Genomic DNA, 27699 nt, shown 5'->3' with positions numbered 1-27699 from the left:
AGGCCACAGAAGGTGTCACAGCGAAGGCCACACTTCAAGTCTTAAACCAAGACTTGAAAAAGGAGAGAGAGTGAGCGTGAGCCTTGTGGATATCCCGGAGAAAGTTCCAGGTAGGTGCAAAGGCAACCGGCTTCCCTCTCTCCTTCTCCCCCTCACATCACAAGATGTCCACGGTGGAAAGCAGTTCAAGGCCACTAGAGCAGGCGGACCCCTGGGACTGCAGTGAAGTGGAGAGATGATTCAATTCTCAATTTTCTTTTCCTCGTTCCTCCCCTCTGTCCTGCAGCTCTCCTGCCTTAGCACAAGGTATCACAAGTGCGCAGCCTCTCCTTTTCCTTCTGGGAACTCCAGAACACTTCCCAGACATTAGCTCAGCAAGCATAATCCCTCCCCCAGGTGGAGGGACAGAACCCCCAGGCTGGAGGGATTGGCCCAGAGGTGGGGCAGGAGGAGACACCCGGGGCAGGTGCTGGCATGCGGCTAAAAGTGGCCTCAGCGAGCCTGCTGCCACCTGAACACGGCATCTCAGCACCCCATCTGCAGGAGACACAGCAAAATTCACCTTCACAGGAGCCTGCTTTTCTTAAACAGTGGAAGAGATGTTCAGAAAGAAATGTTTGTAAGAGCAACAGTGAAAAATTTAACGAAAGACCAAAAAAAAAAAAAAAAAAAAAAATCTGAAACTTCCCTACCTTCCCTTTTTGAATCAACAATGGCTTGAGCCCCTCAGGTGGGTGGGAAGACCCTGACATTTGCTCACCAATGTAACCACAATAGCTAAACCCGTACAACTCAAACTATCAGTGGTGAAAGACCTCGACCTCCGATCTGTCACAGATCAGTACTTGTGCAAAATACAATAAAAATCAATCCCTAGGAAAACAAATTTAAGAAGACATCAAGGCCCCAAGTGTTTGTTAGATTCACCTGACGTAAAATCATACATACTGTCAGATTGCTATAAAAGTTTCCGAGCCCTTCCTCTCAATTTCTGCACTCATCTTGTCGCAGGGACCGGAAAGGGCAGCTTGCAGCCTGGCACTGGTCCTCAGGCCCCACTTTGAATAGCACTGAGCCCAGCAATACTCCCCGGTACTTGGATGTTACAGCAAAGCAGGCACCCACCTGTTATATATCAAAGGTCCCAGTGACACGTGAAGCAAAGGACAGCGCTGCTTTAGGAGACAGCGAGTCAGAGACCCAGTGATGTGACTGTCAAACATTATTTACTCTGCAGCCTGGCTGAAAAGAAATCTACCCAAATAAAGTCAAGCATTTCTACGGTAGCTGCAAAGCAATGGTTAATTAGAATCACATCGCCTCCAAGGGGATTCACTGTACATCTACCCCAGATTTCAAACTGACCCCCTGGGGTAGGGTAGGGTGAGGGAGACCCCCCTTTTAAAGCAGGTGACTGTAATTTTCTTTCACATTTCACAGGCTGGCTTACTTGTCAACACACAATTCTTTTCTATTCAGTCCTTCCACCTCCTCAACTCCCAAACAATAACTTTGAAAACTAGAAAATGACTATTCTGATACGGTGCCTAGTTCCTTGACATATACCTTAAAGAACAAAAAAAAAAAAAGAAAGAAAGAAAAGAAAAGAAAGAAAAGTAGTACATTTCAAAGCACTCAAAATAGAGGAGAAAAGTTCACATAATTCTTTTGACCAAAAATAACACCCATGACTCACACACGTTCACTATAACCATCCATCAAGCTAACACACGGCGCCTGCTTCTAATTTATCAGCTATGCAGACCGTTTTGTCTCTGTGTTATTGAGAAGGACTCTGTGACCATCAGTTTAGAATAGCAGCACTATGTAAAGGAAATGTCAGGGAAAAAGTGGCAGACCGTCTAACACTCGAAAGGATTTCACAGGGAAGGAAAACAAAACCTAGAGATTATTTCCTCTAAATCTCTGGGGCAGGGTGGGTAGCATAAATAGCAAAACATGAAAAGCTTTCCAAAGAAGCCTCTTTTAAATATTCAGATATAGCCAGGGCTGACGTTAAAAGGTTGACATTTTCTCTCAGATAATAGTGGGATGTTGAATATCCTGGAGTATATTGTAGAATCTATATACTTAAGTCACTCTTTCTAGCTCGGAGTTTATCTATTAAAATTGTGATGGGGAAGGGAGAGAAGACAGATTTGATGAAAACATAGCTGGGAGGCCCAAGGCCAAAAGGACATTACAGCTGTCCATTCCAACACACGTTCCTTTGTCAAGGATCAAGTCAACCCCCAATTACAACGGATGTCTGCAGAAGTATGCCGCCAAGGCCAGCCCCTGGTGTGGGGACCATGAGGCTCGGGGAAATTCTCTCTGCACAGAGATGAAGACTACACGTCCTGACAGCTGTTGCAAAGGCAGAGGTCTGGGAGTTGAGAGAACTGTGTGCATCTCGCCCCAACCTCTCTGCCTTTTTGTGGAAATTCTCACTGAGGCAGATTAGTAACGGGGACAAGGGGATCTGTTCTTCTCCCTTTCCTCAGGTTCTGCTGCATCCTAAACTCTAGATCTTGCCTCTACCACTGTATTTGAATTCCTTTATGAATGAATGTCACAAAATACATCCAAGTTTATACTATAGATGCAATACATTTTTGAAACTTGTAAGAAGTGGTAGGCGATTTTTTTTAATGGTACATCACATTTGGCAATGACAGTCTCTGTGAAGGAACTCTGTTTTCAATGATCAAGTAACCAAGACTGGTTTACAAGGAAGGGGGAGTTCAGGATACCAGTTGTAAGAAACAGCCCTAAATCTTTTAGATGGGGAGAAAAGGATCCACTATATACCATTTTCCTCCCTGATGTAAGAAATGCAAAGCTGGATATGATAAGATCAGAATATGCCACCCCAAAAGATGCTCCTTTGCCATGAGGGTTATTTTGATCGGAAGGCAATTGAGAATCAGAAGATACAGAGAATATTCTTCCCTCCCCTTTTCAGCCTAAAAATAAGGGCATACATTTCCCTTTGTGAGTTGTCCCATCCCCTCCGTACCAGGAAGAGAATAGCAACTTTAATCACCGGACACAGAGCGTTGGTACCATGATGAGTCTGCATAAACAAACCTAACTAAAATAAAACCCTATCTTCCATTAGTTTCCCATATACCTCCTAGTCACTTTCCCACAATTTATCACCCCTTGAGGCCCAAACCCCCTCTCTTTTATTAAAATGCTATATAAGGGCTTCCCAGGTGGTGCAGTGGTTAAGAATCCGCCTGCCAATGCGGGGGACACGGGTTCAAGCACTGATCCGGGAAGATCCTACGTGCCGGGGAGCAACTAAGCCCGTGTGCTACAACTACTGAGCCTGTGCTCTAGAGCCCGAGAGCCACAACTACTAAAGTCCTCGAGCCTAGAGCCCGTGCTCCACAACAAGAGAAGCCACTGCAATAAGAAGCTCACACAACCCAACGAAGACCCAATGCAGCCAAAAGTAAATAAATAAATAAATTTTTAAAAAAATGCTATATAAGCCCCCGAGTCTAAACACTTCTTTGAGTTTCACTTCTTCTCTGTGAACTCCTGTGCATGTAAAATATTCATGAAATTGTTTGCTTTTTTCTCCTGTTAATCTGTCTTTTGTCAGTTAAATTTGCAGGCCTCCATGCACTGAACCTAAGAGGGTAGAGGGAAAGCTTTTCCTCTCCAACAGACAAAAATAAAATGAAAGAAAGTGATGAAAAGTTTAAGATTAACCTTCCAACCTTGCACTAACCAGACACTGGGAAGGGCAGTAAAACGGGCAGGCCATGTGTTTTCTCCTAAGTCCTTAAATAATTCAGCCCAGACACCAGGAGGGGAAAGGGGCAACATTCCGGTTACTATGCCTCAAGTCACCCTGAAACCTTTGTAATTTATTAGATATACACCACTTCAGTAACCTAGCCATGGAAAAGTCATTCTCCATCATAATGTAAAAATGATGTATACCAGAAAATCCTGTAACTTCCTTCTCAACTTGCTGACATATTAAAACTCAATTCAAAAATGGGAGGAGAAAAAAATAAGAGAGACAGGTAAAACCTTGGCCTAGGCACTTCCTCAAGGAGAGTTTTTTGTTTGTTTGTTTTATTTTAAAAAAAAAGAGTGTGAGAGAGAAAAAGAGACCAGATTTAGAAAATGCTCCTCAACTACATGGTGTTGACCCCTGAATCCTTTAAACTCACACCTTCAGTAGGGTAAAGTACTCGATTAAGCAAGAATATGTGAAAAAAAAATGTTTGATAAAACGTGGAGTGTACTTGAGCGGTGTGATTGATAGCAAATTTAATTGCAATTTCTACTCCGCTGCTTTGGTCTACGGCGACTTCTGTGTTAATAGTAATAGAGTGAAACTTGCTTTGCTGAGCAAGCGCCCCCTATTCATAGCAACTGCCCAAGCGATGACCTCTGCTACAGCGACAGCTTTCTTATTTACAAGAAACAACCACCCAAGAGCTCATTCCACACACAGTTTTTGGCTGTGCAAGGAGCCCTCAGGAGCCTACTCTCACCCCACTATCTCCAAGCACACACTTGCCAATGCAGGCATTTCCAGGCCCACAGGCAAATGCTCTTCAGTAGGTTTAGGAGGTTGCTATTTAAATAAATGTTTGCTTAATCTTGGCCATTATGGCTCCGCATCTGCCACTTAGTGGCTCCCTTAATAGTTCCCAAGTTCTTTAGACTCACTGAGCCTAAATTCCCCCATGTTTAAGTTGGGGGATGCTCTCACCTTGCTGACAAAAAATCACTGCAAGGATTCGAAAGGCTTCTGAGCAGGAGGTGTGAATGCTCAGAATGAAATTACTGTTATTATGATTTGGGAGGACTCCCGCAGGCTGAACCCTGGATCTCTTCCCAGCTTCCCTGGTGTAACAGTGAAGTTGTACTGTTCGAAGTGTTATAAAAAGAAACATCCCAAAGCACTTGAGATCTTTGAAGGAAGTTTTAGGTTCTGAGCATCAAACCGAGATGCATATACAAAGTTGCTCTGATTTGTGGTCACGGGGGACTAAACTAAGATTGACCAAGAAGACTTTTCTATTGAAGTAAAAGGCTCCCTCCCATCCCACAAAGGGCCACTCTGTGCTCTGATTTCTCCAGGGTTGTCATCCTGGTGCATGTCACCGTCTAAATAAGCCATCACTTTTTAAGGGAAGAAAGCAAAGACTCCCTCCTGGACCAGGAGGAATACCTCCCATGGTACCTCGGCTTGAAATCAAAACAGGGAAAGACGGAGATGTGTTTGATTGTTTATTCAAGGAGGAGTTTGCATGGGGAAAAATGTGTTGCTGTGACCCCAAAGAATCCCAACTTATAAGAAGATTAACCCAGGATAATTTAAATTCCCCTTTATCTCCTTTGGAGGAACTGCTTGTTTCGCAAAAAAAAAATATTTAAAGGGTTGTTTGAGATCTTTTGGTGATCTCTCACTGCAGTGCAGAGGGGTGTTCTGTGTACGGTTCTGCCTGGAGTATCAGGAAGAAATTTTCATTTCAATATCCCACGAGAAGCTATTAGTGAAATCACTGTTGTCACGATTTCTTCACAGCTTCTTTAACGGATGATTTGCCATTGGAAATTGAGTTGTTTTAAAAAGGATTCTAAATTCTAAAAGAGAGCCTCGATCGACAACCATATTTCCAGAACTACAACCATGAAAGTTCTGGCTGTCCTGTAAGGAGGAGACAAAAAAGCAGGAAGACATTACGGCCAGATACTGGCTGCCACAGGAAAGAACACTGGCCTAATGGGTAAAGACTCCTAGCTCAGCGTCTGCTTCTCAACCCCTCCTACGCAGAGGGCTTCGGATAAAGCACTTCATCTTTGAACTTCCAAAATGGGTGGATTAAATGTTGACTATGCTTCTTCCCCATTCAAACAGACTAAGAGTTAAATATGGAACAAAACCCTGAACTAAAACACTGAACTACAAGTGAGCAGATTTGGATTTTTAGGCCTGCTCTATTAACCTGCTGTGTGACCTTGGACAAGTCACAGGAAAAATAAAAAATAGCCAGCACCCATTGAGCACTCACTAAGTAGAAGGCAATGGGCATTATAAGCATTATCACACCGATTCTTTACAAAAACTTTATGAATATATCTCATGCTTTTGTTCATTTTGGAAAGGAGGAAATTGAGACTCAGAAAGGTAACACAGCTTGCCCCGGATCACCCAGCCAGCAAGTGGAAGTCTTATATTTGAATCCACAAAATTGGATGCCAGAACCCAAGCTTTTATCTACTGCCATCCATGACGCTGCCTTGAGACTTTACGAAAGACCTAACTTGCAGTGTGGCCGCAGAAGACAGCTGGGAGATGACACACATACATAGATATATACGTGCATACACACATGCATACATGGTCTCTGAAAAGCACAAAGTGCTGCCAAGACTGAGGATGGGGTATTGTTTCTACTTATATTTGAGAAGAACCCTCAATACACTTATAGTCAGCTTGAGCTGCTACAACAAAACACCATAGACTGGGTGGCTTATAAACAACAGAAGTTTATTTCTCATAGTTCTGGAGGCTGCAAATCTGAGATCAGGGTGTCGGCACAGTTAGGTTCTGGGAAGGGCCCTCTTTCAGGTTGCAGATTTCTTGTTTTGTCCTCACACAGCGGAGAGCAGAGCAGAGAAAGCAAGTTCTCTCGTGACTCTTATAAGGGCACTGAACCCCCTCGTGAGGACTCCACCCTCATGACCTCATCTAATCCTAACTCCCTCCCAGAGGCCCCACCTCCTAATACCATCACATTGAGGACCAGAGTTTCAACATATGAATTTGGGGGGATGTAAACATTCAGTCCATAACAGAGTGATGATAGTCATCTCTCCTGAGCTGAGAAATGAACAGGGGAGGAGTCCACAGAAATTCCTCCTTCAAGTCAAGAATAGGAAGCCACGGTTTCAAGGCTGATGGGCAACAAGATGCTCAATGCGGCATCTTTTCCTTTTCCAATATGTGGATCTTTTGACCCCCAGGTCCCATCTGTTACCCCAGCAGCTGGTTCTCGTTCCAGTGCCTTCTGCTTACACAAGGTACATTTGCTTTGCAGCTGGAAGGGTAAATACTTCACCTACTGTTTTGCCTTCGGGATAAACATGTGATATAAGACAGGAGACACCAGGTCAGGGTGCACGCTTCTACCCCTGTTCCTGCTGATGAAAGAGTTAAGAAGGTAGTTGTGCCTCTCCTTTCCAGTACCGGATACACGGATGCCAAAGCTGCCTGCTTCAGGCTAAATGGAAAGTTTCATTGTAACCAGCGCCTGCAAATTTAATGGTGCATTTTCTTCCCCACACTGAGCTAATGAAGAGGACATCTTAACACTCCCCCTCACTCATCCAAAAACGAACCCCATGCTTTCATAAATAAACTAACTATATGTAAATAAAATTTGAAAACATATATTTTAAACAGGTAAGATTATTTTTCCAAATACTGGAACTATTTTCCTCCACTGTTAATCAAGACATTTCTTCCATTACTAAGCCAGAATTCCCTCCCTGGCTTTGGGCTATATTTTTCTCTCCACTGCACTGGTTACCATTTAACATCCTATATATTTTAATCATTTTGTTTATTGTCTGCTCATAGCATCCCTACTAGAATTAAGGTGACTATTATTTATCATTCAAACCAAGACACTTTGGAGACGACAAGGAGCACTAATACAAATTATGCCAGGACGAGAGGTGAAAATGGCAATGATCCTGAGTAAACAGAAGGCCTGGTCACCCTAACCACAAGGCGAGTTCTGAGCATGAGCTCTGAGTGGACTGCACGACTTTGAACTCTGGCTCCACCGATTACTTACGTTATTTCCCTTGGGTAATTTACTTGACCATCATAGGCCTAAATTTCCTCATTTGTCTGATGGCAACAATAATAATAACCCCCAACTCCCATGGTTGTGTGGGAATTAAACGGGATCGTCCACAGTGCAGTGCTGGGCACAGGGTCTGACAGACTGCAAGAGTGAGCACACAGAAACACTGGCTGCCATCGTCATTATTTGTCATTCCAAGACTCTCTCAAGAAGGCATGTACAGCAGATGGTTAACACACGGTCTACCCAGCACCCCGTCAACGTGACAACAGCAGAAGCTGCCTTGTATCTACAGGATGCCTGGCCATGCCCAGCTGCCCTGGCCTGAGCCTGGCCTCGGGGCGCTCTCCCCTGGGATTCAGGGAGCAGCTTTTTCCTACAGGTCAAAGACGTGGGGTCTGTAGCCCTCATGAGGTCAGCAGCCGCGTTTCCTGTTCTACAGAGAAAGCAGGTCCAGAAAAAGAAATGGTAGCTGACACAGAGAATGCTGAGGGCAGAGGAGAGAGCTGGGGGCACCTGAGTCCAGGTGGTAGCTGGTCCTGAGGCCTGGCTGCATTTCCGACTCCCAAGGTTGCTGCTTACCCAACCCTTCTGCGGTCCTAGGAGCCAGGAACTTCTTCTTTGGCCCAAGCTATTTCAAGCTGCCAAGGGTAACCAAAAGGGTCCTGACAACAGCACACTAATATATAATTGATTTAAAAAGAAAGGGATGATAAGGAAGAGGAGAAGATGATAAATAATTATTGACGCTCACCCGGTGCCAGGCGCCGTGCTAAGGACTCTACTTGCGTACGTCATCTCCTTTGTTGCTCACAGCCACACTATGTGGTGGGTACCATATTTATTCCCACTTTGTAGATGTGAAAGCTGAGTCTCAGACACCCAAAGGAATCTTCCCAAGGCCACACAATTAGTTTGGCGGGTGTCATTGTTGGCTCCCTGAGCCCTTCTATCCCAGGTGATTAATCTAAGCCAATTGTACCCTCCCAGTGAATGTTAGTAGACCAGGAATGGGAGTACGTCCTACACTGGCCCAGTGAAACTGGAGGGAAGGACTCATATTCCATGGCTGGGTTTTCTGCCTTTCCTGCTTCGAGGAAAGCTGATGCTAAGTTCAAGAGGAAGCTGATGTTAAAATCGGCACAACGGTAGAGTGGTCAGGTAAAATACAGGATGCCCAGCTCAATGTGAATTCCAGATAAATATTCAATAATGTTTTAGCATAAGTATGTCGCGAATATTTCATGGTACATACTCTTATACTAAAAAAGTATTCACTGTCTATCTGAAATTCAGATTCACCTGGGTATCCTGTATTTTTCTTTGCTAAGTGTGGTAGAGAGGAGAGAATGAGCACATGACGACAGTACAGCATCTGAGACCTGCACTACCTCTCAACTTGTGGCTATGCAAGGGCATCGATTCCTTTATTGATTAAGCAGTTTAGAATTTCTGTCACTTGCACCCCAGTCCGTCCTATGTCATCCATCCCAGGCAGGAAGAATGCAGAGCAAGTTCACACCACCACACTAAATCCTAAAGGGACAGAAACTAAATGCCATATTAAAAGCTACAAAGCCAGCGCTTAGGACATTGAACTTGTTTTGTTTGTTTGTTTGTTTTTTAGAGCTGTAAGAATGCAGCTTGACAGACTTACTGGAATTCATCAGATTCTCTTCAGTCAATGTAAATTTTTTATTATAAAGTCACAGAACGTGAATCCACTTACACTGTAAAACTCCTTCATGAATACTAACAAACTCTAAAATCGCAGCAAAGATGATGGCTCATAGCCACCAAAAACACAGAAACAAAAACATTAGCAATTCCACATTAAGGATCCCAATTTTTAAACATTTACGCTAAATTTCTGTGTCATTTTGTTTAGGAAAAAAAAAAACATCAATTAGCTCCATAGAAAATTTTGACTTTAAATCAAACATGGAGCATTACAAAATAATCAAATAAAGTAGGAAAGGAGTGTGGGAGTGAGCAGAACTGAATGACTGAAAGCATAGCCATATGACTGAGTTGTTATTTAAGGGTGAACGTCGTATATGTGTGTGTGTGTGTGTGTGTGTGTGTGTGCATATGTGCACGTGCACGTCTACTGTTTACTCAGCATCGAAAATCACAAGGTAATGAATCTAAGGAGTTTATATGCTGTGCCAGGTATATGATCAATGAACAAAAACAGGATGTTGTCTTAGCCTTTACAGCTATGAAGACAGCAAACAATTCCTGTGTCCTTATTTTCATCCACCAGTTTTGAAGTCCAGTTCTGGTGCAGAGCATTTCCCATAACATGGTACACACAGCATTAATATCACCATCATCCAGGCTCCCCTCAAGCCCGTAAAAGGCTGTAAGTCAGGGTATGTCAGTACAGAACAATTGTAAAGTTGAGGAAAGTGTTGAAAAGCAATATATCTATATATATGCATGCAACTGGATTAAAAAATTTGATGTACGATATTCCTGGACATAATGCTATAAAAGTATTAACTGTCCCTATATTGATCTATACATTTAACAAAACCCCAATCAAAATACCAATAGGTATGGGTTTGGGGCGGGGGGTGGGAATCAGAGGAGGACTTGATAAAATATTTGTCAGTTATATCTAAAAAAAGAAACAAGAAACATCTGAAAAGAAAGAGCAAAGGGAAGGAGAATAGCCCAAACAGGTATTGAAAGTATTATAAACAAAAACAGAATAATGTGGTACAAACAGGACAATACAGGAAGCTCAGTGGAACAGAACAGAAAGTCCAGAAAGACACACACACACACACACGGATTTGTCCATTGCTAAAAGTGGGCATCTAAAATCCGTGGGGAAAATGGATACTCAATAAACGATGTTGGTTACCATTTAGGAGAAAAGAACATAAATGGCTTATGAGTTTTGTTAGTGAGATGGCTTTTAAAAGTCTGAAGCGGCAGAAGCTAAATAGCAGGACGGCATCCATCCACAGAAGAGTAAGCTAAAGTCCTCTAGCAGTGTGCTCTCAGCTCGTGGTTTTCTAAAAGGATTCCCAACAAGAAAGGGAGCACAGTCAACTGGAGTGCCTTCTTCCATCCTGTTAGACTTCACTGCGTTTCCTTCACCCAATCCTTAGGCCCTCTCTGTAGGCAGCATTTCTGTACCACCCACTCTCCCCAGTAATACAAAGTGATTCTGGGAAGTTAGAAGATTTCTCTATACATTTTTTGGGATTCCCTAATCCCCCAGTTGTTGTAAGGCATCAATACGAACATTCTGAGAGTTGTCAAAGATCAGGAATAAGTCTTACCTGTTTCCTCTTTTCAGGGGGAAGTGAGGGATCTCCATCCTACAAAGAAACCAATGTTACATTTTATTTTTTAAAACTTAGATGTGTGTAGATTCAAGAAATTGAACCGAACTATGAACTAAGTTCAGACCCTCCCCTCTCCCGCCCCCTGCAACCAACAATGTGCTGAACCAAACTCAAATATACTTAAAAATTTTTAAACTATAAACTGAACCAGAGTTATTTTGGGAAAACCTCTAAGGAATCACTTCCAATTAGGACCAATCTATATATTTTCTAAACCTATGTGAGCCAAATAAATAAACTGGATTTATCAAAATTACTTTTGAGCAGAGCCTAAACAGAAATAATATTTCATTTGGTTTGAGTTGAGCTCCTTTTAAATAGATCCAAAGGAATAGTAATGGACACATACAATGCACACACATACTTGAGTTTTCTCTATGGGCAGAACAATTTGGGGGGTGGGGATAGGATATGCTCAAAATAAAAGAAAACTAACTGAGAACTTCTAGTCCTATCAGACTTTTTATCTTAAAAGGATTCAATTCCTCTCCCTCGTGTGCCATCTGGGAATACATAAATATGTCAGGTGAATGATAAATGCTCAGGAAATAGTACTTCTCTATCTGATGCTGTCCACATATAAGTCAACATGATTTTAACCTCAGGAATCTTTCTACTGTACTTCTGTTCCAGGACAGTTCAATGACCCCAGCACAGACGGTTAAATGCAAGCAATAGTGTCAGCACTTAAAAAAGAGATGGCATCAGTGAGAAAAAAATAAGTGAGAATGCAAAATAGCACTATGCAGTTGGTATCCTCCATTTCAGTAAAATTTGCATCCTTAAAAATCTTGCCATATGAAAACTAGAGAAAATCTAATTGCCCAGGAAAGGGAAAGGTTTAAAAATTATGGAAATATTACTATGCACTGTTTTAAAAAAATGAGTTAAATCTGTATATATGGCCTAGAGAGATGTCCAAAATAAAGTGCTGAGCGGAAAGAGCGAGTTTTAGAACAACATTTATATAAAGCTGTCCAATAGAACTCTCCGCAATGAGGGACATGTCCTCCAGCTAACTGTCCAATATAACAGCCACCATGGAGATGTTCTATATCAACACAGTCCCATACGGTAGCCGCCAGCACCCCGTGGCGATTGAGGGCATGAGATGTGATAAGTGAGACAGTTTTCAATTTTATTTAATTCTAATTAATTCAAAATGAAATTTAAATAACCACACGCAGCTAGTGGCTTCTGTATTAGTGCAGATGTATAACACAAATCCTCTTTTAAAAAAAAAACACCTCCATACAGTTTTAATAGGCACACCCAGACACATTCAGATATGTGTGTTAAGTTCACGGGCGCCAGAGCAAGCATCTGGAAGCGTGGACTTATCAACTAGCAAGTGGGACTGGATCGTGGAGGAAGTAGGGTGATGACTTTCACGTCTTAATTTTTCCACTGTGGAACTCTTTGTGACGTAATACGTACAATCAGCTCACGGTACTTCTTCTTTAGGGACTGGTGGCGCTCTCGAAGCTGATTGGCCATGAGTTTGTACTGGTCCCTTTCCTGCTGGCATGTGTCCAGCTCCTTGGAAAGGATCAGCAGGGCTTCCTTCTTACTCTCCAGCTTTCTTTTACACACCAGGTACTGCAGAACAAACACATGCAGGCGACGGCTCAGAACCGTCAACAGGCCTCCCTCCTCTCACCCACGCTGGGGTTCACACACCCCGCAGAGTTGGTTTTGTTGCCTTTTTTGTTTTCAGAGATTGTATACCCAGAATCCTTTGTCAGTCAATGACATGTGAGCCTAAAGGCTGCTACTGTACCTGACATAGTCCCCTCGTGACAGAACCAAAACCTTGGACATTCATGAACTTTGGCCAACTGAGACAGGAAAAATAATTGATAAATAAGTTAAAAAGCAGAATCCTTTTTAACAATTACACAGATAGCTAAATAAATAGATAGTTGGACCCCAAATTTTATTTAAAAAAGGATTTAGCTATCCAGGTAAGATGATGTAAAGTTCTATTAAAATCTTACCAAATGCTATAACACGGAAAGATTTAATAAAAATTGTATATATTACTAACAATTATCTCTTGGGAGCAAAATTATTTGCATTTTTTTTTTATTCTTTATACTTTTCTGTGTTTTCTAAATGTTATAGACTACACCTATATGGCTTCTATAATAAAGAAAAGTACAAAAAATGTAATGAAAGATAATTTAATTGAACCATAAATTACTGCAATAGATTGTACCCACCCATGCAACCCAGCAGACATTTTCTCACTCGAGAATTTTTGTTCAATAAACTCGGTCAGAGGTGTGCACCTTCTCCTATGATTCCAATGCAGACACCCACCACCCAGAGACCAATTTTACGAGCTAAGTATTTTAGTCACACTCTGAATTATCCCCCCAAAGTCGGGTGTGTCTTGCTGGAACTCGTCCTCAGAGTTGCGGGATATCTTCGTCCCTCCATCTCCCCGCTCCCCACACTGTGACCGACCCTCACCTAACAATCACCCACCACCTGGACCAGTGTGAGCCCGACTGGGCTTCTGTCCTTTTATTGGATCTATAGCACCGTCTGGTGTTATTCACATATGTGAAATGTGGAACTAAATACCTTTTGAATTTGCCCCGTAAAAGACCAAATTCAGAGCATTCACGAAAACAATTTATAGTTTCATTATACACTCTGACATGAGCACTTTGTCATTACGGATGCTCACACAGAGCAGAGAGGACCAGCACTCCCATACCGTTTGAGTCAATGCTCTTTTATGGACAAAAAGCATTACTCATATATAGTGCTTGCTTGGAACTGACTTTGTTAAGTTCACTTTCAAATAAATGAAAGGGGAAAAAGAGAGTTTTGTGCATTAGCACATTTTTTTTCCTTAAAAAAAAAAAAAAAGTAATTGCTTAGCTTCAAAAACAAAGGGGAAAGAAAAGCCATTCTGAGACGGAGTTGAGTTCCAAGAGAGGACACTTCCACCTTGGATGAATCTTATTCCTGGCAGTAATGAGGTTGGAATCCTGCCTTAAAACATCCTGGATTTTAAGACTTTGACTTCGTCTTCGTGGAGGCAAACGGTTCCGTTGCCACAGTGATTTCTCAAGAGTAAAATCCCCAACGAGTAAATATCAGAGGAGAGTAGCCCAAAAACCTGAACTGCAATGTCCTAAGGGAGGTATTGAGATTTCACAGGAAAAAATACCATTTACACACAGTTTAACAGAGCTGCCCTTGTGCCTTCAGTTCTTTGCCTGTGATCAGCAGCCTCGGCTGGCAGTGCTATTAGCATTGGTGGCACAAAAACAGTCACCTTTGTCCCTTCAATGTATCAGATCCAAATCTAAGGCCTCAAAAATATTCCGTGTCTTCCAACTTTGGGGAAGAAAATCGCAATAGTGTGGAGATGTTGTACAGTACAGCAGGCAAGATTAGAGTCACATCCAGTCTACTGAAGGGGACCAGGTAAAGGTCACCACTTATTGGCAAAGTAGAACTCAAGTTCCCTGACCTTGAACTGCAATCTCTTACGGTCCAAGAGAGAAGCCGTTTCTCTCCCAAGGCATGGTCCAAACAGGGCCTTGGAAGCTGTTTAAAGGGCAGCAATAGGCCTCCATTCCCTCTGGGTCTAAGACACCTGGTAGATGAACAGGCATAGAGTCCTGTGCTAAGACCCAGTGACCTGGGATTTGAGGAGCAGCTTCACTGCTCTTCGGGTCTCCTTAGGGCACGGAAAACAGGACAATTATCAGCTCCATCAAAGGGTAAGAAACTGATTCCGTATAGAAGATGAAGCCACACCAAGAAAAGGGTGGTCTTTAGAAAGCCACTGCTGGACTGCTCTCTCTTTTGCTTAGTATGGTCTAGAACAGTGAATTTCAAAAATGTTATTCGACGTCATTTATTTTTATCAGCACAACAAACCTTAGACTGAAGCCTCATTTATAAACAGCTCAAAGTGGCAGGGCTCTGGCTGAAGATGGGACACCTCTCCTGTAGTCCTGCCGCCCTCGCGTGGCAGCATCAACAGGGAGCCCTGCTCTACATCACCCTGGGATGCTTGTGAAAATGCAGATTCCTGCATGTCCTGCATGCAGGTCCCAGCTCAGACTACTCACCCTCAGCTCACCCCCATACTGCCTGAATCATGAATCTCTGGTGGCTGGCTCAGAAATCTGCAGTTAGCACATGGCACAGGTGATTCTTACTCCATCTATACTTTGAAAACCCAAGCACTGGAGGCCTCCAGCTTCATGGTGTCTCAAAAGTTAGAAACAATTAAAATAGTCTGGAGGGACTGATAGGCCAGAGGCAGCTCAGAAGCTCAGGGCAAGGCTCCGTCTCTGAGCCATTCCAGGGTTGTCGGAGCCACCTTTTATAGCACAGAGGGGTTCTGAACAAGTACAAGCACAGACTACATTTTACCATCTGGCCAAAGAGCCTAAACATGCAGAGTCTCATTAAAATATGAATAGAAACTCTGGGATGTGTATGTGGGGGGGGTGGGTGGGCAGTGGGAGTGGTACCAGAGAATAGGATGGAATTTCTTGTTATTATTCTAAAATGGTGACAGTTTAGTCCCTGTGGTGGCAACTGCTAAATTGTCCTATTTTCTATCCCTCCAACTGGAAACAAACAAGCAAAAAACTGGAAAGAGAGAAAAAGGTGTTGAAGATCCTTCTCCGTTGGCAGCTCTGGACAACCAGCAAATGCATGGACCCAGCCTCAGCCTTAGAAGGGACCAGAAATAGAACAGAAAGCAAGACAAGCCAAGTCACTGTGCTTGGGACGTTTCCGCTTCTAAAGGAGGATGAATAAGTGTAGACGATGGAGGGGGTGGACAGCAGAAAATCACCAGGCAGAGTCGGGAGGCCTCCGTCCAGATGTAAGTCTAGCAATGGGCTAATCATGAACCGTTGGGACCCTGGGAAAGCCACAGAACGCAAGGAACAAAACAAAGTCACGCTGCCTGGGCCTCAGTTTCCACACTTGGACGATGAGTGGGGTTCCCAGAGTGCCCTCCAACTTGAGGAACCCATGATTTTAACATCCCATCCAATATCACCGGGGTGCTGGGGAGAAGACTCGGGGGAGGGGCTCCAGGCCAGGAGGTATGACTCACTTCAAGCACCTAGAAGTGGCTTCCTCTGCCTAGTCTAGGGCAGAGCCAGCTCAATGATTTCCAAAGATCACCTGCAGCCGTGGCAGTTCCGGAATCTCCAGACAAGCTGCAGCTTCAGGACAGCCACCTGGCTGGAAAGGGTGCTGGGGCCGAAGCTGTGTTTGCAGTAACAATTTACAACAGAGCGAGAAAAGGCTAAACGTCTGAGTGGTCAACGTCAGTGCCTCTCTCCAGTATTTCTAGTTCTCCTTTCCTTGCAGGCGCTCGGAAGGACTATTCTTCCCCATTGCTTTGGAGTAAGGCAGAGCCATGTATCTTGCTGTATCCAATAGAGAGGGACTGCAAGGAACGTGAGTCACTTCCAGGGTAGAAGCTCCCAAGAGCCAAGGGATGAACCACCAGCCGAACCTGGATCATGGAACCAGCACAGCAGACAACTGCCCTGAAGAGTCATCTGGGTCCACAGAGAAATTTGTGTGATCCAGAAATAAACTTTTGTACTGTTAAGGTACAAAGATTTCGGGGGTGTTTGTTATCAGAGCATAACTTAGCCCAAGCTGACTAATACAGTCCATAGCAAAGTGTAAGGGTAGGGAGGCTGATAGAGATCATATCTGCTCCTGCTCTGTGCTTCTACTGAGTTACCACAATGATGAAGAGGATTAACATTATCACTATTATTATTACCATTAATAACAAAAATGAAAGTTGTATGGCAAATGCTTTCCATGTATAATCTCCTTTAATCCTCACAAAACCATAATGGGGTTACTGTGTTATTAGCATGTACCTTTTCTAAATGAGAAAGTGAGACTGAAAGAGTTTATGTAATCTGCCAAGGGTTTGGCAGAGCTAGAATTCGAACCCAGGTTTTTGTACAGCCCAGCCTGTGGAACCCCAATTCCTGACAAACCAAGCACTCAGTGAAAAAACAATCAGAATATTCATGGAATTGGTTACTACATCTAGTTGGTATTTTCAGCATAGGGAAGCTAAGAAAAGGGAATTTTAAATTTGGCTACTTTTTATACCTAGAATCTCTTGACCCACCCCCTTCTAAAACTAGATGCAAGGCCTGAAGGAAGAAGGAAAAAATAAACAAAGAATCCAGGAGCATCTCTCCCCTCTGCTCCTCCTGAGGGAGCCAAGTAGAGGCAACAAGGTTTCCATCCACTTAAATGACATGGGATAAAACTAGAGGCTGTTTTCTCAAAAGCGGCTTGGTCCTAACAATTTTCTATAAGCTGTAGCTGCTCTCAATCATTCATTCAACAAATATTTTCTGGGTGCCTTCTATGTGTTAGGCACTGAGCCAAGCATTTGGTCTCCTAAAGGGATAAATGGTCCTGGGGATTTTGAAAAGGAAAAACATGATACTTGGATAACAAAATATAATTTCCACAATTCCTTATGGGTTTTTCTGAAACCCCCAAAGTTTTGAAAACTGAAAATGTGTTCTCATCCCGTTAGCGACCTCAGCCTATGTGAGGGCTTTTATTGTCTTTATGCCACTGATTGTGAATATTCATACATTTGCTGAAGACAAATCAATGTGTTTGATTTCCAGCTGCTGCCCAGAACTCTACTGGGGTTGATACACAATATACAGTACACTTATTACATTTCCTTTCAGACGCCAAAACTCCTGTCTCTAAAACATATCTGGGGCCCAAGGATTTCAGATATGGAACCTGCCTATTATTTGAAAGTCACCCTTGCAAATCTCTGTACAGTATCAAAGACATATTGGTGACTAAAATCAAATCTTTCTCAAACAGCAATTGTCCAAAACCTAAGAATTTATTAGATTTTGACTTCCTCATGTAGGCCAGGAAAAACTAAAAGTGTGTTACATGCAGTAAATGTTCAAGCTGCCACAGTGCTTACGTGCCTATTCCCATCACCTCACAATGTCTTTATTCTTGAGAATTAGCATGAATGCTCGAGTGGAAAAAAAGCTCCCAGATAACCCAAGTGACTTGCCCAATTGCAAAGAATAAGGTTCCCAGCTGCCAGCATCTTCCATAATAGTGTCTTCCAAATTGTGGGTCACGATACATTAGTCTGGGTAGTGAAATCAATTCAATTGCAACCCTCATTTTCTTTAAAAAAAAAAAGAACACAAAATAGCGTGAATCCCATGCAGTATAGGTAAGCATTGCTTCATGAAACTTTTCTTTTTGCATATGTGTATACGAATAAACATACATGTATGCATGTTTTCACACATTTATGGTGGACTGCCATTTTAAAAGTTTGGAAATGACTCTTCTATAATAAGCCACTTTGCACATTTATTCATTCATTCAACAAATAGTTAGTAAAAGGCACCAAGAGAGGCAAGAGTGGGGCTGGGGGTTAGGTATTGGGCAGGAAAGAAAAGCTACACAGAGGAGATGGTCCTTGAAATGAGTTTTGAGAGATGAGCAGGTATAAAAGGCACCCGAATAAAAGCCATTATGTAATAGAAATAATTAACCAGTTCTTTGGGATTGAAGCACAATTCTGATTAATTAATACCTGCTCTGCCTACCTCACTGAGATTACCGTGAGCTTGAAATTCAACGTACTATGCTAAAATTTGTCTTTGGAAATGTTCTCAAAATTAAAGGCATTATTTTTACAGCAGTTAAAACTTACAAAACATTTTCCCGAAGACTCTCTCGTTCGATAGCCAACACTATATGACAAGTGTGACAAAAACTGCTTTTCCCATTTTACAGACAAGATAGCTGAGATTGTCTTTCCCAGAGTCACAAAGCTAACAACTGTCAGCTCAAACTAGGGCTCTTAACTACAAATTCCAGGCTGTTTTTAGTATTCTATACTGGTACCAATTAAATTATTAGCAATTCCACAAATTACCTCTCTTGGGTCAAACTATATTTTTAACAAGACACTCTAGGAGATAATCGTGTAACTGAAAGCAATGCATTTTAATTCATAGTATTTTGAGACCCTGTTTGGAAGACAGGCAGCCCTCCTGGGGCCTTTTCTATCATATTCCATGGGGAGTGGCTGAGGAGATACAGGCTACCTACAGCCCTGCTCAGCGGTCAGCCAACTCCATGTCCCAAGTGCTCTGGCTAGCCGAGTGTAGGCTGATGGGCAGTTCACCACGCTGGGGTCTTCATCAGCTGAATCACGGGCATGAGACACTTTATTTTACAAAGAGCACTTGAACTCATAATTGTCTAAGTTGTGACTCAGGCCCTAGCCCGCTTGGCTAACTTTAATTCTACCCCTGCCCAGCCCTGCAACAAGGTGATCTCATACGGTCCAATGACTTTCACTCTCATCTCTGTGCTGATTTCACCCAAACTGATATCACAGCTCAGACCTCTCATCTGTAATTCTTGCTCTGCTATCCAATGTGTAACTCTATCTGAACATCTCAGAGGCATCTTAGACTGAACCCTTGATATTCCCTCGGACCTGCCCCGCCCCGAAACTTCCCTCTTGGTAAATAAATGGTACAAATCATATTTGGTTTTCCTTGAAAACCTTGGGATCATCCTTGCCACTTCTCTTTCTTTGCCAGCCCTCATTTAATTCATCAGCAAATCCTATGGGCACTACCTTCATAAGACATATTGAATTCAAATACTTCTCACCCACTTCTACCACTGTCACCCTCCTTCAAGCCACCATTATCTCTTGATTGGACTGTGGCCTTAGCCTCCTATTTCTACCTCCTGCTTCTACCCACCTACAGTCTATTTTCCAAGTAGTGACGAGAAAGATGCTTTTCAAATGATGGCAACATGTGGTAGCTCAAAATCCCCCATGGCCTCCTATCACCTTTAAAGCAAAATCCAAAGTCCTTCCACTCTCCCTTACTCACTGCTCTCCACCCTCACTAGCCTCCTTGCTAGCTTTGACCACATCAAGCCAATTCCAACCTCAGGACCTTTGCACTGCCCTCTGCTTAGACTGTGTGGCTTCCTCCCTGGATTCATTCAAATCTCTGTTGTAATGTCTCCTTCTCAGGAAGCTCTGCCACCACGCAGACTCTCAATCCCCTTATACTGTGTTACCTTCCTTCATAGCACTTATTACTTGACCTTGAGTTACATAACTAATTATTGATTTACTTTCAACATCTCCCGCTCCATGGCAGCAAGAATTGTGCTGTTTCATCCCAGATCCCCAGTGCTGAGAACAGCGCATAGTGCATAGCTGGTGAATGAGAAGATTCAATCTTACTACACCTTCAACATACCTGTGACACACGTGGTATGGTACCCATTCTACAGATTTTCAAACACACAGCTAGTGAAGACCTCAGGAATGATCTAAGTCAGGCCCCTCATTCTACAGATGAGGAAACTGGGACTCAGAATAGTGAACTGACTTATCCAAGGCTGGCCAGTAGGCCCCAGAGTTAAAACCTAAACTGAGGATTCTTCTCATTCCAAGTTCAGCACAATTTTCACATTACCAAGTTGAGGTACACATTCCTGGCTGGGGAGACATAAATGTCTATAAACTTACAATGGTACCTGGTGCTTTTTTATAGTCATAATAATTATTACAATAAAATAGATAATAATAGATGATAGTAAGTAGCCAAATCATCATTCATGAATACTTACTAACTATAGTATGTTAAATTCTATAAAGAGGTGAAAACAAAGCTCCCAGAACACGGAGAAAAGCAGTTTAGAGTAATGGTTGGGAGCATGGCAGAAAGAGCTGGAACTCCTGAGTTCAAATCTTGGCTTTGCCACTCACTAGCTATCAATTACTTAGCCTCTCCATGCCTCAGTTTCCCCATTTATTAAATGGGTATAATTGCAGTATCTTCACAGGGCAGATGTGAGAATTAAAATAATTTGCATATGTAAAACATTTAAAATAGTAAGTGCTGTATCCGCATTCATTGTTATTACTACTATTTTTATCACGAGGCAACTGATCATAGCTTGGCAAAGAAGGTACTCAAAGAGTTGGAGCAAGATGTGAACATTTGAAATGGATTCCAAAGAATAGGTGGAAGGATGTGTTTTGTTTGGGGATAGACGGAGTTGTGACAGGTAGTGGTGATGAGAAAACAATACTCCTGGCAGGGAAAGAGCCACAGCAAAGCACAAAGGTGAGAAGTAGGAAGACATATTGTCAGAACAGCAAGCAACGAGCAACGCGCTGGGCTGGCTTCGGTGGAGGGGTGGGAATAAAAGCTGTGTGAGATAAAGCTAGAAGGAGAGATAGATGTTGGCCGGGTCAGAAAGGGCCTGGAAGTGTTGCTGAGGAGTACAAATTTTATTCTGTCAGCAAGCAGGAGCCCCGAGGGTTTCTGAATAGGGGAGTGACATTAAGAATCCTTTTAGGAAGACAGTTTCGTCCTGACACCATGCGGTGTAAATTATCTTGGACTATACAGCTTGGGTAGAATTGGTTGCCAAGCTCACAGGGGAAGGGAAAGGATTTGAGGTTCAGGGTCCCCTGTGTAGACACAACTCTGGATCCTGCGCTTTGCTCCAAACTCTCAGGCCTACAAAGAACACACTGGCTTTGCTGTTTCTTAATGTGGGGTCTGCTATCGCCTTGTCTAATGCAATACTGATAGGCAGGCTGCTACCCAGGCAACCAGATGCACTCATGGGTTTGGCCTCAGCCTCAGCCTCAGCAGCTGGTATCAGAATCACATCAGTGGGCGAGTGGGTGCCCAACCACACGCCAAAGGGCTGAGCTGAACAGGCAAATGCAGCACTTTTTGGTCACTCGGGTGGGACCAAGGGATACACACTGGGTTCTCCTTAGGCCTCCATTTTTGCTCTACAGTTAAGGTATAATTCAGCTTGTCAAGTTCATGTGTAGTGTACAGACCAGGGATATTTGCTCTCTTCTCTACCCTGGAAAAGGAGGGTTTGTTTTCAGGAGAGGGGAGGGAGAAAACAAATTAGTATTTTTTTGAATGTCTTCTACGTGCTAGACACTGTTAGGAGTAATAATAATGAGAAGAAGACCTTTATTTGATTATAAAAGTGGAGCAGCCACTACTTAGTGAACATTACTATTTTCCAAATTGTGCCAAATGCTCTATTTGAAACATCCTATTTAACCCTGTGAAATAGGTTGTTTGATTAGCCCCATTTTGAGCTGAGGACACTGAAGCTCTCAAAGAGGTCAATTTATCCTTCATCATGAAGGTAATAAGTAGCAGAGCAGACTGTCCTCTGCAAATATCTGTTAGGATCCTTCGGTTGTAGGCAACAGTAACTCACACTCTCTCATAGGAACATGAAGGATACTGGAACTCACAGAATTGGCAGGAAGACAGAGAAGTAGACCTAGAAACAGGTAGGCACTGAGGTGACTCTGGAGGCAGGACCAGGAACCACCAGGTCTCAGTGCAAGAAAGCTTGGGTTAGAGGCTACTGAATGGGGTAGAGATGAACTCCGCTATGTTTCAGATTCCTTGTCTCTCTCCTCAAGCGTTTCTCCAACTGGCCTAATGCTGATCACGTGCCATCCTTTGCCTGGGGGACAGGACACCCAGACTGTATCCCTCCAACCTGTCCCTCCAGATTATATCCAGTGCTAAAACCATCCAAACTGGGGTGCTGTTGAGAAAGACAAATGAATGCTGGGAAGTGAGAAAACAGCCAATGTTCACCACAGTAACCTAGTGTTGGTCTGCTCCCCGCAGGCCCATAAGACCAAAGAAAGAACCCGGAGTCAGCAACAGAGACCTCAGTGGTTTAATGGATGCAGGCGCATACACATCTGAAGCAAGGTCCTGGAGCGACACCCCGTGTGCAGCAGCTGCCAGGCAGGACTTGGCGGCAGGCTTCGTTCCGAGGGGGAAGGGGGAGATTGCCAGTTACAGGGGGAAGTGATGTCAGGTTGGCTCATCGGTTACCAGGGAAACCAGGAGAGGGGCACATCCCTCACCACTCCTTTGATAAGAACAATCACTGGCTGGGACCTGGGGCAAGTATGTAGGAAGGTCAGTCCTGTGAGGAGGGTGTAGGTGAAGCAGGCACTGGTTGGGCAGGGGATGCACAGAGAGCAAGAGAACAGCCATCTTGAGTGGCCTGACCATACACCTAGGTAGATCCATCCTATTGAGCTTATTTCTCAACCTTGCTAAGGTTCCCCTTCCAGTACTTCATGAAGAAAGGTTGGAAAAGAAATGGTGGGCATTTAGGGAAGTCCCTGGTGGCCCAGTGGTTAGGACTTGGCACTCTGACTGCTGAGGGCCCGGGTTCAATTCCTGGTCAGGGAACTAAGATCCTACAAGCCTCGTAGCGACCAAAAAAAAAAAAAAAAAGGTGAGCATTTAATAGCAACTTTTATTTCAACTAACCTCTGAGCCTCTACTCATCATATACAGAAACACATATACAGTGGTGAAGTTTATATGGCTCCAGTGGGGTATATAAACCTACCAATGGGAGAAAGGAAAAAAAAACACAACACACCACCAAGTACAATGCGTAATCAGCGAAACATGAATGGAATAAACTTGGTAAAATATGCCCAGTTTTTGGCATGTATACTAGATATCATGAAATGTTTTTATTATCCTCTCAAAAACAGATTTCTTTTGAATTGCATTTCAATTATATTTTTGAAGCAGAGCTTATAGCTCATTTGTCAATGTTAATTCATGCCCACACGCAAACACTTGAAGGTAGCCTTGTGCTTCTCAAGAACCCAAACCCACCGTTTTCACCACTGAGTGGCTTTTATCTACCCATTTACTGTTATCTGCAGTAAAGCAAGTCATAATTGCTACAACGAAGATCATAATAATTAAATGACTATCTGACATACTACATTACTATTTGGATGGCTTTACAACCAGATAATGGCTGAGAGAGATGAAGGTAGCCTGGGCGTCAGGGAAGGGACCTCTCCGCCAAGTGACCCTCTCTGTCAAACAATGACTCATGGTCCTTGGCGGCTTTTACTGATGGGATCAGGCTAGCTCTCATTAACTGCTGCAAGAACATGGCTTGCTAATCCAGAAAGGCTTCTCAGCGTGATGATAAACATGTGTGGCTGAAGGGTTCATGTTCAGGAATAATTTAGAAACTTCTCAACAGCACACTCACTCTTAGTCTGAGAGGTATTTCCTCCCCTGGTCCTCCTCCGCTTTCTACTGTTACTTTCCTCTCTCCCCGATTCAGGGATACCTCCACCCCCATCCACTAAGTAGCGCCAGGTAAACAGTATTCAACAATCAACAGACCTTCTCCAACCTCAAAAAGCTACTCCCTCCATTCCTGGCACCCCTACTCTGTGCTGCTCAGTGATCGCTAGCTGGGACCATCATTTGTCTGCCTACCTGTCTAGTCTAGGTACCAGTCCCTTTGAAAACCATAACTGGGACCTGCCACTCTTCTTTAAAAATATCTCCATTAAGGAGAGTGGCAACCAAGAGCCCTTCACCGTCTGGCTGAAATCCAGTTCCCTGACTTTTCCCGCCCACTATGTTTCTATCAAGGCCCACTTACTGCTACCCCAAACTCGCTCTCCCTAACCTCTCTCTTTTCTTGTCAGCTCCTTGACCCAGCTCACAAGTCCCTGACTGGGAAGCCCTCTGCCATCCCCAGGCAGAGTAAGAGCTGGCTCCTGGTGGCCACACGGCATTCTGGGTACACCTTGATTAGAGTATCACACGCTGCATCACTGTCACCTGCCCACCCACCTGCCTCCCCACAGACCGAGGTCTCTTTGCAGCCAGAGTCCAACTCATTCACCTTTGCAGCTCCAGAGCCAAGCACAGCTCCTGACCCAGAGTGAATACCCACAAAATATTTGAGAAATAAATGAATTTCAGTCCCCATGAAGCTGAAAAATATTTATATACATATTATCTATAAATTTATTTATAGATATTTATAATATATATTTTTAGCAAGATAGCCATCAATTTTTATTAAGCTTAAATCTCTAAATCCCATTTTAGCACCACGTTTGGGGGAAAAAAGTCCAGTTTTATATAAACTCGATGTGTATGGAGAGGGCACAGGATAGCTCCTATAGAATTATCAGAATGGTGTTTGTATGTAACCTCATTCTTATCACTTCAAATGAGCACTTCCCTACATCATCTGGGCATATACTCCATTCACCACCTTTATTCTTTGAAGTCTTGCAGAATCACTGCTCTAGATAGAATACAAGACTGTGACCTGCAGATACACGTGTGTACACGTATTACTCCACCAGACCAAGTTTGGGCATCTACAGGGTACATGCCATTTGGGGCCCACCATACGCTGGTGTCCACTTGGCTGAAGTCCTCCAGCTGCGGCGACCCCAGCCACGCACCGCTAACCTGCTGGTGCCTTCGTGTGAGTCTTTCCCGTCCATGCCTATCTCCTGTCTCCAATTGTACAGCTCCCTGAGCATTCTACAGCCTTCTTCTAAATCTGCATTCGCTTCTGTGATTTTTAGATAACATTTCAGCAATTTCAAGTTTGTAACCTAATGATTCTAATGCCCTTCTCTAAGATGACTTTTTTTTTTTTTATGATCTACCTTTCTCGGAGTCACCATGGCAGTTTCCCCTCTCTGGTATTACTTTCTCGACAGGCAAGCTTTGATTATTTGAATGCCCCAAGGGATGTGCTGAAATTTAAGTTAAGTGAGATTTCAGGTAATTGGAAGAGTTTATAATGTGAACCATTGTAGCTGGGGGGTATGTGAAATTCACTGACAGTCTTGGTTAACTGCAGTTTTGAATAACAAAGGTTTGCCTGAATATCTATTTCAATCCTTTCACTCCTGTTATTTCTCCTTTCCCTCCCTCTGCCCATCTTCTCACTCTCCAAAGAGTGTATTCTTATTCTTTTCAGGCCGAAAAAGATGAGAAAAAAGCAAGGGAAGAAGATTGGGTTTCCTTATAGTTGGCCATACGTGGGCTAGGAAACCCCTTCCCATTTGCTGAAGAGAGCATATGTTTTTAAAAATCATCGCTTGCCTGGAGTGAATTTGCTCTCTCCCCTGTGCTAGGCGGATCCGACCTTGCCTCGGGCCGAGATGCTGAGGGTGGAGCATGCAACTCTGGTTGTTTCAGAGACTGGGTGTTCAGGATGGAGCACAAAAATTACCTGTGCATCTGAGGCTCTCCCTTTTCCATCCAGGTTGCCAAGAGCCTGGGATATGCTGGATGAAGGTGACAGCGCATGTCACCAACCCTCACATATGCAATGACCCATTATAACATATAACAGTCACATATGGAATGTAATGATAGATTCGCTGGTTACGTCATTATATGATAATAATTCGATTCAGTTGCAGAGGCTCCCCCTGTGGGCTGGGTGGCAGCAAAAAGCCAGCAAAGCATGGACAACATTTTGGTCAAACTGCCTTTCAAAGCTGTAAAAATGCTGTGGCTCTACTTCCCCTTGTCTCAAAAAAGAAATCATAAAAAACCCTAACATTTCCCAATACGGCGCCCCCTTGTATATCTGTCAGCTCTTAACCTCTCAGCTCTGCCCCCAGACACCAGGAGCAGAGGGACCTGTGGCCATGTCTTCACTTTACAGATGAGGTGCTGAGAGGACTAAGTGGTGGCATTTGCAGAACTAGAATTGATTCCTGGACCATCCTTTAACAAGAGGGAATTCGGGAGATACAGAGACAAAGGAGCCATGAATAGAAGCAACGTGGCACGTGGGATTTAGACTGAAATGTGGGTTTCACTGCCATCACCTACCACTGGGCCATGGGAAGCCCCGCACCCACTCTGAGCTTCAGTTTCCTCTTTTATAAATGATGATATGAATAACCACCATCATTTGTGGAAGCTACTCAGTGCCCAAAGATGATTCATCATTTCACATATATAAATCATTAATCCTTATCACAACTCCAAAAGGTAGATGTCATTACCCCCTTTTACACATACAGAATCTGAGGCTCTAAGAGGTTAAAAAAAAAGGCGTGCAGCCTGTAAGTGACAAAGGTGGGATGTGAACACAGGTCTGCCCCACGTCCTTTCTGTTGCAGTGCACTGCCTCTCTCACAGAAGAGTCTAAGGGTTTTATAAGGCAATGCATGTTAAAAAAAAAAAAAAGCACTCAATAAAGTCTAAAGGCATCAATCTTATTATCACAGTATCAAAAGAATCAAGAGAACTGTGTCTGCCCTATTCAAAGAAAGAAAACAATCTCCATTCCTAAGTTTGTCAGCAGACCTTGCCTTTCTGAAAAATATTATCTCCCTGCTGGGATGAATAGTTCCATAAGAGGGCCAGAGTACTCAAGATGAAGAGTCAACTCAAGATGGCGCGTTTTGTGGGACTATTCCCTGGCTCCCTTCTCTCTGATACTTGAGTCAGGTGCAGATGCTCTAAAGCAAGGAGGTGTTCCATCCCCGTCTGCCCCAGAAGGCAGTCATCTGCAAACTAGAGATCTTGAAATCA

The 27699-nt window shown here is 43.3% G+C and overlaps 1 protein-coding gene across 1 annotated transcript in view; it reads right to left on the bottom strand.

The window, feature by feature from the left end:
* Positions 1-27699, bottom strand: part of CCDC149 (coiled-coil domain containing 149) — a 97449-nt gene that overhangs the window by 51038 nt on the left and 18712 nt on the right. Inside the window, 2 exon segments of the mRNA XM_082389220.1 lie at positions 11147-11185; positions 12650-12811. Coding sequence (XP_082245346.1) covers positions 11147-11185; positions 12650-12811 — 201 coding nt within the window.

The sequence above is a fragment of the Balaenoptera borealis genome (assembly GCF_965194805.1).
Source record: "Balaenoptera borealis genome assembly, chromosome: 4".
In the NCBI taxonomy this organism is placed as follows: Eukaryota; Metazoa; Chordata; class Mammalia; order Artiodactyla; family Balaenopteridae; genus Balaenoptera; species Balaenoptera borealis.
The sequence above is the reverse complement of the archived record's forward strand: the minus strand, read 5'-3'. Positions and strand labels throughout refer to the sequence as shown.